Below are 11,498 nucleotides of genomic sequence, written 5' to 3'. Positions count from 1 at the left end.
GACATTGCTGGCACCTTAAAACACAGTCATCTTCTTATCATGTTCAGTGACCCAGGTAGAGTTCTCTCAGAAACGAGTGAGATTGCTCCGGAAGCGTATCCAGCCAGCGCAGTCACTAGATTTCAAGTCGCCAAGTCCCCGAGTGATGTTTCCAACCCTACAACGAGAGGGATGGCTGGAAAACCTCCAACGTTAGAATCGGAAATCAACTTGGCTGACACTTTTATTGCTCGTTTGGTTGAGGTTAGTGCAACTGAGGGAGTTGTGCCATGTAATGGAGTTGTACCTCCTGTTACTACCTCTCCCCCTAATTTTGATGTGAAGTCCCACACTTTAGCCCAACTTCAACGGAGTGACCCCTAGTTTATATGCATGTTTTTTTCTAAAACTGTTAAAGAGGAGGATGCTTTGGCAGATGATGTTGGATACTTCCACCGAGATCAGATGCTGATGAGACGATGGAAATCTAAGTTATCTCCCTCTTCAGAGGACTGTGAGAGTGTTACCCAGCTTGTGGTCCCCAAAGCATACCGAGAACAAGTCCTCTCAGCTGCACACGACGATCCATAAAGTGGTCACCAATGGATGAGTCGAATGTTGTATCAGGTATCTAAGTATTTTTATTGGCCCAGTCTTAAGAACGATATTTGCAAACATTGTAGACAATTTGTAACCTGTCAAATGGTGGGTAAACCTAATCAAAATGTACCTAAAGCTCCCCTGCATCCAATTGTAGTTCCAAGTGAACCTTTTTCCAACATCATTATCGATTGTGTAGGCCCTTTTATTCGGACCAAGTCAGGTCATGTATTTTTGGTAACCTTATTGTGCACCACATCCAAGTTCCCATAGTTCCCTTGGAAGTTCACATCCAAGTTACCCTGTATGTAATATTAGAACAAAGACAGTCATCCATCATGTGATAAAGTTTTGTACTGTGGACTTCCTCGAGTGATCCAGTCAGACAACGGTAGTAACTTCCGTTCTGGAGAGTTCAAACGATTTTGTGTGAAGTACAATATAGAACATCGTGTGTCCAGTACTTATCATCCACAGAGTCAAGATGTCCTGAAGAGATTTCACCAGACCATGAAGCAGATGTTACGGACTGTTGGCGAACACTCCAGACGAAATTGGGATGAGGATTTACCCGATATATTATTTGCAGCTCGAAATGGGTTACAGCATTCGTTGGGATGTTCACCTTTCCAATTAGTTTTCGGACATCAAGTGAGAGGCCCAATCCAGTTGCTGCGTGAGAGGATGATTGGAAACGTTTCTCTCCCTGATGGAAGTCGGTTTTTGAGTGAGATCCAGTCCAAGTTGAAGAAGTACCAGGACGTGGCGAGTGAGCATCTGAAGAAGTCGCAGCTTATGATGAAACAACACCATGACAAGAAGTTCAAGGTGAAGTTAAGATGTTTCCGGCCAGGTGATCTTGTTCTTGTGTTGAAATCCAGAGTGGAAGCTGCTTTAGCTCATTATTTTGAAGGTCATTTTGAAGTTCTTTGCAGACGCTCTGAGTTAACTTATAAAATTAAAAGTCTGTAGGACCCTTCCAAAGTTTTAGTAGTGCACATTAACACGTTGAAAGCATTTCAAGGCTCCAGACCAGTGTTATGTGTGGTACAGGACACAGTCACCCTTGAGAACCGTATAACTGTATACTTGTTTAATCCTACCCTTTGTCATTCTAGATTTGAGGAGATTTTGGTGTTACGAATCCATATACTTGATTCTAACATTTATCATGATAAACATGTATGTCCATTATTTCTTTCCTCAGTTATTTAAATAAAACATTGTATCCAGTTGTGTTCCACTATATATATGTTTGATTTAAATGTAGCATGCTGTAGTGTGCTGTATTTAATATTGTGTTATGTTATTGCATGTTCATTCCTTTGTGGAGAGACCGTGGCGTCTCATGGGGGGATGACCATATTTGGGATGTTCCAGTAATGCGTGCAGTGTATCAAGCTAGCGTCACTGATTCACCCCTGTAATTATTCCTGTTTATTGATTGTACTTAATTTCTTATTTACACCTTAGCAGTGTTATAGGCATATAAGTTTAGTTATAATTATGTTGTTAAATATTACTCTTTGATAGCAGTGTATCTAGAGGTTTCATGTGGGTTTTAGTTGGTAACTTGTAGACACCTGCATGCCGTGCAGGCTCCAGCAACACCAGTCTCGTGGGTGGAGCTGGCTGGCGTGGACATGTTAGGAGATAAGTCTGTGGCATTTGTTTATTGTTTAGTAGCATAACTAATTTCCTGGTTAGACCATTATGTGCATACCCATCTATCCATTTAAGTTTTAAAATAGTGGTCAGTGCTTATATAATGATATTGTGTTATTGTTTCAGGTGCATTAATATTTCTGGCTACCTGTATTTCCATTTATATGTTCTTTGTTACTTTTACTTTAAATATATTGCTTTGTTGAGTAAGCAGTTGAATTATTTACCATAGACACTTTAAGTAGGCAAGGTCGTATTATAATATATTTTTTACAACTGCAAAACAGAGGAACCATAACCATAGGTCAAGGGTCGTAACAACTAGCAATAAATCCATAAACATACAAATAACTAATATAAAATTGCAAACACATCTTTCAAGAGCAGATAAGACCAGTAGATAAAACACAAGACTTAATATATATGTAAAGAAATGAAACAAAGAATTCATATATACGATACTTAACATCATTTACCAGACCAGTATGCAAGGGAAGGGAAGGGGGTAGGGGGGGGGTTAAGGGAGGAGTCTAGAACTTTACCGGTCAAGCTCTAATACATCATTATACATTAATACAAGTATAATATATACAACCTAAGCCCCCCAAAACTGCCCATTGTATATGTTCTCACTGTACAAGTATGTCAAGTACACGATCAATGCAATGTGACAAAAGGCTATTTCACTTCTCAATTAGGGAATGGATATATCATAATACATACATATTACTGGCGTAATACATCAGTCATATAAATGTATACATAGTACATAGGAATATAAAGTGTATTATATGCAGTAATACATAGAATATAAGAATATATGCATAATCATATATTTAAGATACATTAGGCTAGGATACACTGCCTTATTTATACTAATGTATGATCACATCATACACCAGTCATACTTAGTGTATGTGGGGTCATAACAATTGTTTCCGTGTATGTCATCATCTCATATTACTTCTGCTATTTCTGCCCCGGAAGACGTGTATCCTACAGGAACATTTGATGTCTTACTCCTACTTGTTTCGTTCTGCCACGAAACACGTTTATCCTACCTGAACATATGATATCAAAGTAATTGTTCCAGGAGTTCCGAGATAAGGAGCCTACATTCCTGAGCGCTAGTAGCAAAAGCATCGAGCAGAACTAACGTTCTAGGCTCGGAGGGTGCTTGTAAACAAATATCTTCAGCATAATAAATGACCATGTTTTCATTATTAGTTGGAAGGTCGTCAATAAATTTATGCATTGGAACGTTGAACCACAAGGGGCTGAGGACTCCTCACGAGTTCCCAGATCAAAATGTTTACTTTCTGTGCTTATAACACCATTAAACAAAACATGTGCTCTTCTATTAGACAAATAATCCCTTGTCCATTTCAATAATTTACCTTATATTCCCAGCTCAGCAAGGTGCTCTAGTATGATTTACCTGTTTGTAATTTTTTTTTTTTTTTTTTATTTTTACATGCGAACATGCGAATAAATACAATACAATAAATATTATAAAATAAGAAACCAAGAACAAACAATCAGACAAAAAAATACAAAAGCACAAAGCAAATTAACACAAATACACTAATACCGGCCTGAAGGGCCTACAACAAAATCACAACAATGACCATAAACACAATGAAACACAGGAAAAAGAAACAACAATACTGGACAGAAGGGTAACGGAAATACAATAAATACAACAAAACAACAGTCATGAAAAACACAACACCGGCCTGAAGGGCACACAATAGGTATAATACATTGCAAACAAACCACAGGTCACAGCAAGCACACAGACTACTCAAATTGTTCATACTTATCCGGCCACTCCACCGCCGGGAACCGAACACAATACGCCTCCCACAGTAACATGATGTCATCCGGAACAGGCACAGTATTAACAGTACGAGGATCAGGCATCAACTCGGGCACACCCACAACAAAACACCGAGCCCGCTGTACCCAGATGGAAGAAGGGCACCACGGAACAGGATGCACGCGGTCAATAATGTCAAACTGCAGAGGATGCTGCACACCATGCGCCACCCCGGAGGCCAAGATGAGAGGGAGGGGCTCCTTCCCACGAGGCCGGGCAATGGGCAGCGCACTGGGAGCCTCCTCGGCCGCCTCACAGCGCTCCGCGTCAACCACCGGACGTTGTACCTGCCGGGACCCCCCACGCTTGGCATCCTTCTTCAGTACCAGCTTGATGCCTCGGCGCGCACCAGAACTCTCACCATCCACGTCAGTAGGAGCGACCACCCCCCACTGCGGAGAACCTTCTGCAGGAGAAAGAACAGGAGGTAAATCATAGGTACAAACATCTTCAACAGCAGACACATGGACGTCAGCCACCACCAGCGTCGTAGAACGCGAAGCACCCGGAGGCGCCACATCATCCCCTGAAGCTCCATCTGCGTCGTAGTTCTCCGCATCAGCCCAAGCAGTAGAAGATCGCCTGGACCGCTTGGGCACTGGCCGCACATCCTCACAGCCGGAGGCGGACCCAGAACCACTGGCCTCACGAACCGGGCGAACCGACGCCCGTCGCAGAACGGCAGCAGCCTCTACCACAGGGGGAACCGGACCACACACAGCAGGAGGCACCGCAGCTACCCCAGCACCCAGCACAGGAGGAACCCGAGGGGAGGACGCAGGGCCAGGGTCCACAGCCGAAGACGAGGAAGCCGACGGCGACGCTCCACAGGGATCACCAGGAAGGTCCATGGGAACGGCAGGGCCAGAGACATGGTCAGGAGGAACATCCGACGGCACCGCAATACCCGGAGGAGGGTCTGCAACAACCGGGTGAACGTCGGGTGACACTGGGGGAGCCGCAGCAGCGAACGGGACGCTCACCTCCTCACCCCCGGAGTCCTCCTCTAGAGGGAGCGGCGGGACATCCTCCTCACGGAACAAGTTCACAGGAGCGACCGGATCAGCAGTACACCCGGCAGCCTGATGCCCCAACAAGCCACACTGGAAGCAAGTACGGGGTTGCCGGGCATAAAACACACGCACGTAGTACCCCAACAGCCGGACAGAGCACGGTATGTCCGACCTCAGTCGCGTGCCTTGACTTCTCAGGGGATGTGGACTGGGCGATTGTGGAAGTTGCTGTCGTCGATGTGCTTCAAGCGGATGTCCAGGATTTGATAGGGCTGGAAAAGCTTTCCCCTACGCGAGTGGCGATGACCTTCTGCAGGAGCTCGCTGTACAAGGAGTTTGTGCCGCGTTGGGCCGGCCACTCGGTTCCAGTCACCGACACGGCTGTGTCTGTGGCCGTTTCGGATCCCTGGGGGGCCGTGCAGTACGTGAGTGTGCATGGTGTACCGGTGACGTTCTCTGAGGATGAGCTGCGGGTTGTGTTTGGAAAGTATGGAGAGGTGCAGTTTCATCGGGCTGGGTACGGGCATTCGTATGCTAGGTATGAAGATTACGTCACCGGTACCGTCTCGTCTTCTGTATCGTGGGCTCTCGCTCAGAGTATTTTATCAGGGACAGACTCGCACTTGTTTCCGGTGTGGTGCTGAGGGCCATGTGGCAGCGAGCGGTGATGCTCCTCGGGCTGAGGCTCCCTCCGTTTTCTTGGAGGGTGACTTCCCCCCTTTGGAGACGCGGGGGGCTTCCTCATCGCCTTCTCGCCCTGGCGAGGTGCCTGGGGTGGTTCCTGCGGCGGGTTCAGCAAGTGCTCCCTCTGTCCCTGTTTGGTCGGGACATAGTTCGTCTGCTTCCCCGGTGTGCTCTGTGGGAACGGGAGCTCCTACCTCGGGGGTTCCTCGTTCGGTGGTGGCGGAGGTGCATCCGCGGCCAGAGGCTTCTGTGCGGTCCTCGGCTGCTGCTGTTGGTGTGGTGCCTGCTTCCCCTGCTGAAGATTGTCTGCTGCCCAGGGATGCTGGGGTGGTGGGGTGTGTGTCCTCCTCCCTGCCCTCTGACTCTGCGTCGACTCCCGCGTCGTCTACGAAGGTCGCCTTGTCCAGTGGTTCGTCAGCTGCGATTGCCTCGGCGTCCGTGGTGGATGCCCCTGTGAGCTGGAGTGTGCTCTCCCGCTTTCTGGACCTGCTCCTTCTGCTCCGGTCTCCGGGCGTGGTGGTAGGCTGTGGCCCCATGCTGTGGAGGTTGCTGCTGTGTGTGTCCGTGCTGCTTCGGCTTTGGGCCCGCCCGCGTTGGGTTCTTCTGGAGCACCCCTTGCTGGGGGTCATTGTACTGGCGATCAACAGCCTCATGTGAAGCTCCGTCGTTCGGCTCAGGATACATCGCCTCGTCGGTTGTGGGCGGAGGGCGGTGTTGCGATGGAGGTTGCGGGCGAGGACATTGAGGAGGTTTCTTCTGTGGTGCCTCCAGTGACGGCAGCTGCGCCTCCTGATGGTGGCACCTCTGGGTGGGTGGCTCATCGCGGTGACCGGGACCTGGTGGTCGTGTTGTCCAAGAGTAACTGTCGGGGGTCTTCGGCCCTTGTTCCGGTTGGTGGGGGCTCTGCGGATCCGGCAGAGGGCTCGTGCGTGGGGCTGGGTACGGCGACTGGCGGTGTTCACTGTGATCGCCCTGGGGTCCAGGATGAAGTGCGGCCTGTGTGTCGCGACGGGTTGGGGGTGTCCTGAGGTTGTCCCGATGGCGCCCTCTGTAGTTTGTGCGTCCTTGAATGTTCGGGGTTTGAATGCTCTTGGGGTCCAGTTGGGCCTGTTGGATGTTTTGCAGGAGCAACGTATGGATGTGGTTCTCATACAGGAGCATAATGTGCATGATGTGTCTGTGTTGCAGTGTCTAAGCGTGCATTATCATGTGGTGCTCAACTCGCCGAGGACGCCTTTCGGGGGGACCCTTATGTTATTCTCTCGTAAGGCCTCCTTCTCCGTGCTTCACACGGAGTTGGACGAGGATGGGCGGGTGTTGTTTGTGCGGGTGGAGTTTTTGGGGGTCGTGATTCCGTTTTTGACGGTGTACGCCCCCTCGGGTGCAGCGCGTCGTCGGGAGAGGGAGGAGTTTTTTCGGGTGGGGCTTCTTCCTTTCTTGCGCCATGATACGCGGGGCATGATTTTAGGAGGGGACTTCAATTGTGTGACGAGTGCACGGGATTGTTGTAGCGCTCGTCCGCAGAATGTCTCGGGTGCGCTGCTGGAGGTGGTGCGTTCATGTGGTTTCCGAGACGCTGCCGTGCTCTTTGGTGGAGGGTTGTCGTTTACTTTTGCTGCACGTGGGGTGCGTTCGCGCATCGATAGGGTGTATGTCAATGGTGGGGAATGTACGGTGTATGATTTTCGCACTGTCCCGGTTGCGTTCTCCGACCACAGTTTACTGGTGGTCCGAGTTGGGGTACCCAGTCAGGTGCGGGTCGGTGCGGGGTGGTGGAAGCTAAACTGTGGGTTGTTGCGTTCTCCGCGTGTTTGTCGTCAGTTTCGGTGTTGGTGGGTCGGGATTCGAGCCCGGCGTTGTGAGTTTCTGTCTGTCTTGGAGTGGTGGGAGTGGTGTAAAGTGCAGTGTCGTTTGTTTTTTCGCGTGGTTGCTAAGAGCGAGGCTGCTGGGCGCTTTGGGTTGCTGCGGTTGTTGCAGGCGCAGCTGTCGAGGTTGTATGTAAGGTACGATGCTGGTGTTGATTGTTTTGATAAGATTGTGGACTGCAAGGCGCGTATATGCGGGTTGCGGAGTGAGTGGGCGGAGGGTGTGCGTGTGAGAGCTCGTGTAAGTGAGAGGGTTGACGGGGAACGAATTTCTCCATTTCTTTTAAGTAAGGTACGGGCCGCGCGGGACTCTGTTCTTTTTACGGCCTTGCAACGGCCAGATGGGACGGTTGTTTCGGACACTGGTGGGGTGTTGCACTATGTTCGGCAGGAGTTGGCTGCGCTTTATGCGGAGGTGGCTGGGGACGCCGCACTTGCGGAGGATTTCTTGAGTCGGTGCCTTCCTGGGTTGTCGGTAGCGGAGTGTGCTGGTCTGGTGAAAGAGGTCTCCTTGGCGGAGCTGCTTGTGGTGGTGCGGTCGTTTCGTTCCGGGAAGGTGCTGGGTTCGGATAGTCTTCCTATTGAGTTCTATGTCCCCTTTTGGGATGTGTTGGGGGATGTTCTGCTGGAGGTGGTCCAGTCTTGTCTTCGGGAGTGTGTTCTGCCTATGTCTCAGTGCGTTGGGATTGTGCGGCTTCTCCCGAAGTCGGGCGATCTACGGTTATTCTCAAACTGGCGGCCCATTACTTTGTTGAATGTCGACTAAAGATCCTGTCTAAGGTCTTGGCTGGTCGGTGTCGCAGTGTTGTTGCGTCTGTTGTCTCTGTGGAGCAGTTTTGTGGTGTTCTGGGTCGTTCCTTGTTGCATTGCAATGCATTGTTTCGAGATGTGCTCTTGTACGTGTCCGACTCTCGCTTGTCGGCAGCGATGCTTTGTCTGGATTGGTCGAAGGCTTTCGACCGTGTCTCACTCGATTTTGTGTTTCGTGTGTTGGGGAGGCTGGGATTTCCGCCCTTGTTTGTTCGTTGGGTGCGTATGTTGTACGCTCAATGTTGTAGTCGGGTCTGTGTAAATGGGTTTTTGAGTGCTTCTTTCCCTGTGCGTCGTTCGGTGCGGCAGGGTTGTCCGCTTTCGATGCTCCTGTATATCGTCTGTGACGGTAACGCGTTGGTGTTCGGCTGTTTAAGGCTAGGGGTATGGCCTCGTCACATAGTTATAAAAAAAATAGAAAAAACTGGAACTTCGTCTGTGGTAAGGTAAGGAGAAGACACACAAAACACAAGTAAACTTTAACAATGAAATTTTAATTACGTTAAATAAATCAAAACATGAAAAAATGGACAAACAAATTCATATAATAAAATCAATCAAAATAATAAGAATAATTAAATGACACAATGAAAAGTTACGTTAAGGCAAAAATAACAAGAAGTGCAACACAAGTAAATGGGAGGTGCTGGAATATTGGCTTTAAGCCACCACTTCTCTCAGTACACGCTAGCGTCTAGCCGGGAGGAGTGGTGACAACGAGAGCACCGAATATTCTGAGGTCTGAGGTCGTGGCGACCCCAGACATCAAGTAGTATGGGGGGGGCGAGTGCAGGTGCAGCCAGACCGGCGACCAATCAGCGGAGCCGGCAGCGATCAACATGTAGTTTGGTGGTTTGAGTCCGAACAGGTGGCTGGCTGCATACGTTTTGCTCACCCTGGCAAGCCTTGCTGGTGTTGTTGTCGTTGTTGGACATGTCTTCCATAGTCGTTTTATATAATTTCGACGACGTAATTATGGAGGGAAGAGCAGGCTCAATCTCTTGAAGGAGATTATCGTCACAACTCTCCCCCGAAGCCTGCGGTTCTGGAAGAAGTACGTCGTTATGTGGTGGAGTATTAGATGGAGTTGCTTCTACTTCATAAACTCTGGAGAGATCAGGGGCTAAGATGTTGTCAGACTCTTGGTATAGCGTGTCTCCAGGTTGAATTTCTGCAGTTAGCAAGCCCATAGTAGAAGACGTTGAGATGAGAAGTGGGCGTGCTGCAGGAGGTGTAGGGTGGTGTGGTCCGTATTGATGGTGGACCGAGCACTTTTCAGGTGTGGAGTGAAGTGCTGAAGCTTCAGGATGAGGAAGAGTAGCTCCTTGCCAATTGTTCCGTCGTTCCTTGTAGCAGTAGTCGCTGACAGGTGTATTCTTCTCGCCTCGTTGCTGCATCACGACACCACCATCGTCGGTACCATTGGCGTCGACATGGAGGATGAAGGGCTTATCTGACGAGGTGAGAGTGGAATTAGAAGAGGGCATAGGAGCACGATTATTATCCTGAAAGCATTTGGGAAGATCATTAAGGATTTCGGAATTAGAAAGCGCCGACTCCTTGTCAGTGCTTTCGGGAGAAGAAGCTGGGATGGTCTCACTGTGGATGTAGGGTTCTGTGAAGGTAGAACAATTAGTCAAGACAGTGGGAGGAGTACCATTATATTGCTTCAGGAGGTTGACGTGGCACAGCTGGGTCTTCCGCCGCCTATCTGGAGTCTCTATGACGTAAGTGTTGTTGCTTCTGCACTCTTTGACGCAGTAGGGTCCTGAAAATCTGTTTTGTAAAGGTGAACCTGGGTAGGGAAATAGGCAAGGACGAAGTCTCCCGGCTTGAATTTTCTTACTTTGCTGGTCTGGTCGTAATGAGTCTTCATTCTCACCTGGGCTTTCAATAGATTATCATGGGCAAAGCGGTGGACTCTCTCTAGAATGTGTTGAAGGTTTTGAAGAAACTGGGGCACATTCTGATGCTCACTGAAGGTGGCATCTCTGAGAGAGTCTTTGAAAGCCTTAAGGGGAGTACGGCACTTACAGCCGTAGAGCATCTCATAAGGAGATACTCCTAGGGACTCATTGGGGAGACTTCTGAAAATACACATTATAAGGTCAATCTGCTTATCCCAATCCTTCGAGGTTTCACTACAAAACTTTTTCAAGAGTGCTTTGATGGTCTGATGACTACGTTCAAGAGAACCCTGTGAAGCAGGATGATAGGGGCTGGACAATACCTGTTTGATGTTGAACTCCTCCAGTGTCCTTTTGAAGAGATCACTGGTGAAGTTGGTGCCACAGTCACTTTGAATCTCCCTGGGAAATCCGTATTGAGTGAAGATCTTCAATAGATGTTTGATAACCGTAGCAGCCGTGATGTTCTTCACTGGAACTGCTATGGGAAATCTGGTGGTAGGACACAGGATGGTTAGGATGTAGGCGTTACCTGAACTGGTCCGAGGTAAAGGACCAACACAGTCTATTATGAGTCTGTGGAAAGGTTCCGCAGGCACCTGTATGGGAATCAGTGGTGCTCTGGGAATGGAGACGTTCGGTTTGCCTGCCATCTGACATGTATGACACTGTTTTACGTACTGTTTGACGTTATTTACCATACCTGGCCAGTAGTAGTCTTGACGAATCCCATGGTAAGTCTTGTTGAAGCCGTAGTGGGAGAATGCTCCGTGGGCCAGGTGTAGAATAGTGGGCCGCAGGCTGGTGGGAATCACAAGTTGTTCGATGTTGGCCCAATCGTCGTCCTCCTTCAGTTTACTGGGTCTATATCTGCGGTAGAGCAAGTCGTTCTCTAGGAAGAACCCAGGAATACTGTCGGGTTGAGTCTCAGCCTGGAAAAACAATGGTGTTAAGGTAAGATCTTCCCTCTGCAACTTACGGAACTCCAACTTGGTCAGATGCGGGGGTAGTTTCTGAGGGTCTTGAGGGACAGCGGTAGCAGTAGAGTCAGCTGGCTGTGGACGTGCGGCTTGTGCACGGGTGGTCACGAGAACCG

At 49.0% G+C, this 11,498-nt stretch overlaps 1 protein-coding gene across 1 annotated transcript; it reads right to left on the bottom strand.

Annotated features, from left to right (window-relative positions):
* Positions 1-6,234: 6,234 nt before the first annotated feature.
* Positions 6,235-6,990, bottom strand: LOC138363510 (acidic proline-rich protein PRP25-like). The gene has a single exon (XM_069322869.1). The coding sequence runs from the start codon at positions 6,988-6,990 to the stop codon at positions 6,235-6,237; it is 756 nt and encodes a 251-aa protein (XP_069178970.1).
* Between the last annotated feature and the right edge of the window lie 4,508 nt (positions 6,991-11,498).

This window comes from Procambarus clarkii, chromosome 11 (assembly GCF_040958095.1).
Source record: "Procambarus clarkii isolate CNS0578487 chromosome 11, FALCON_Pclarkii_2.0, whole genome shotgun sequence".
Taxonomy (NCBI): domain Eukaryota; kingdom Metazoa; phylum Arthropoda; class Malacostraca; order Decapoda; family Cambaridae; genus Procambarus; species Procambarus clarkii.
Note: the sequence above shows the minus strand (reverse complement) of the source record. Positions and strands in the feature narration are given on the sequence as shown.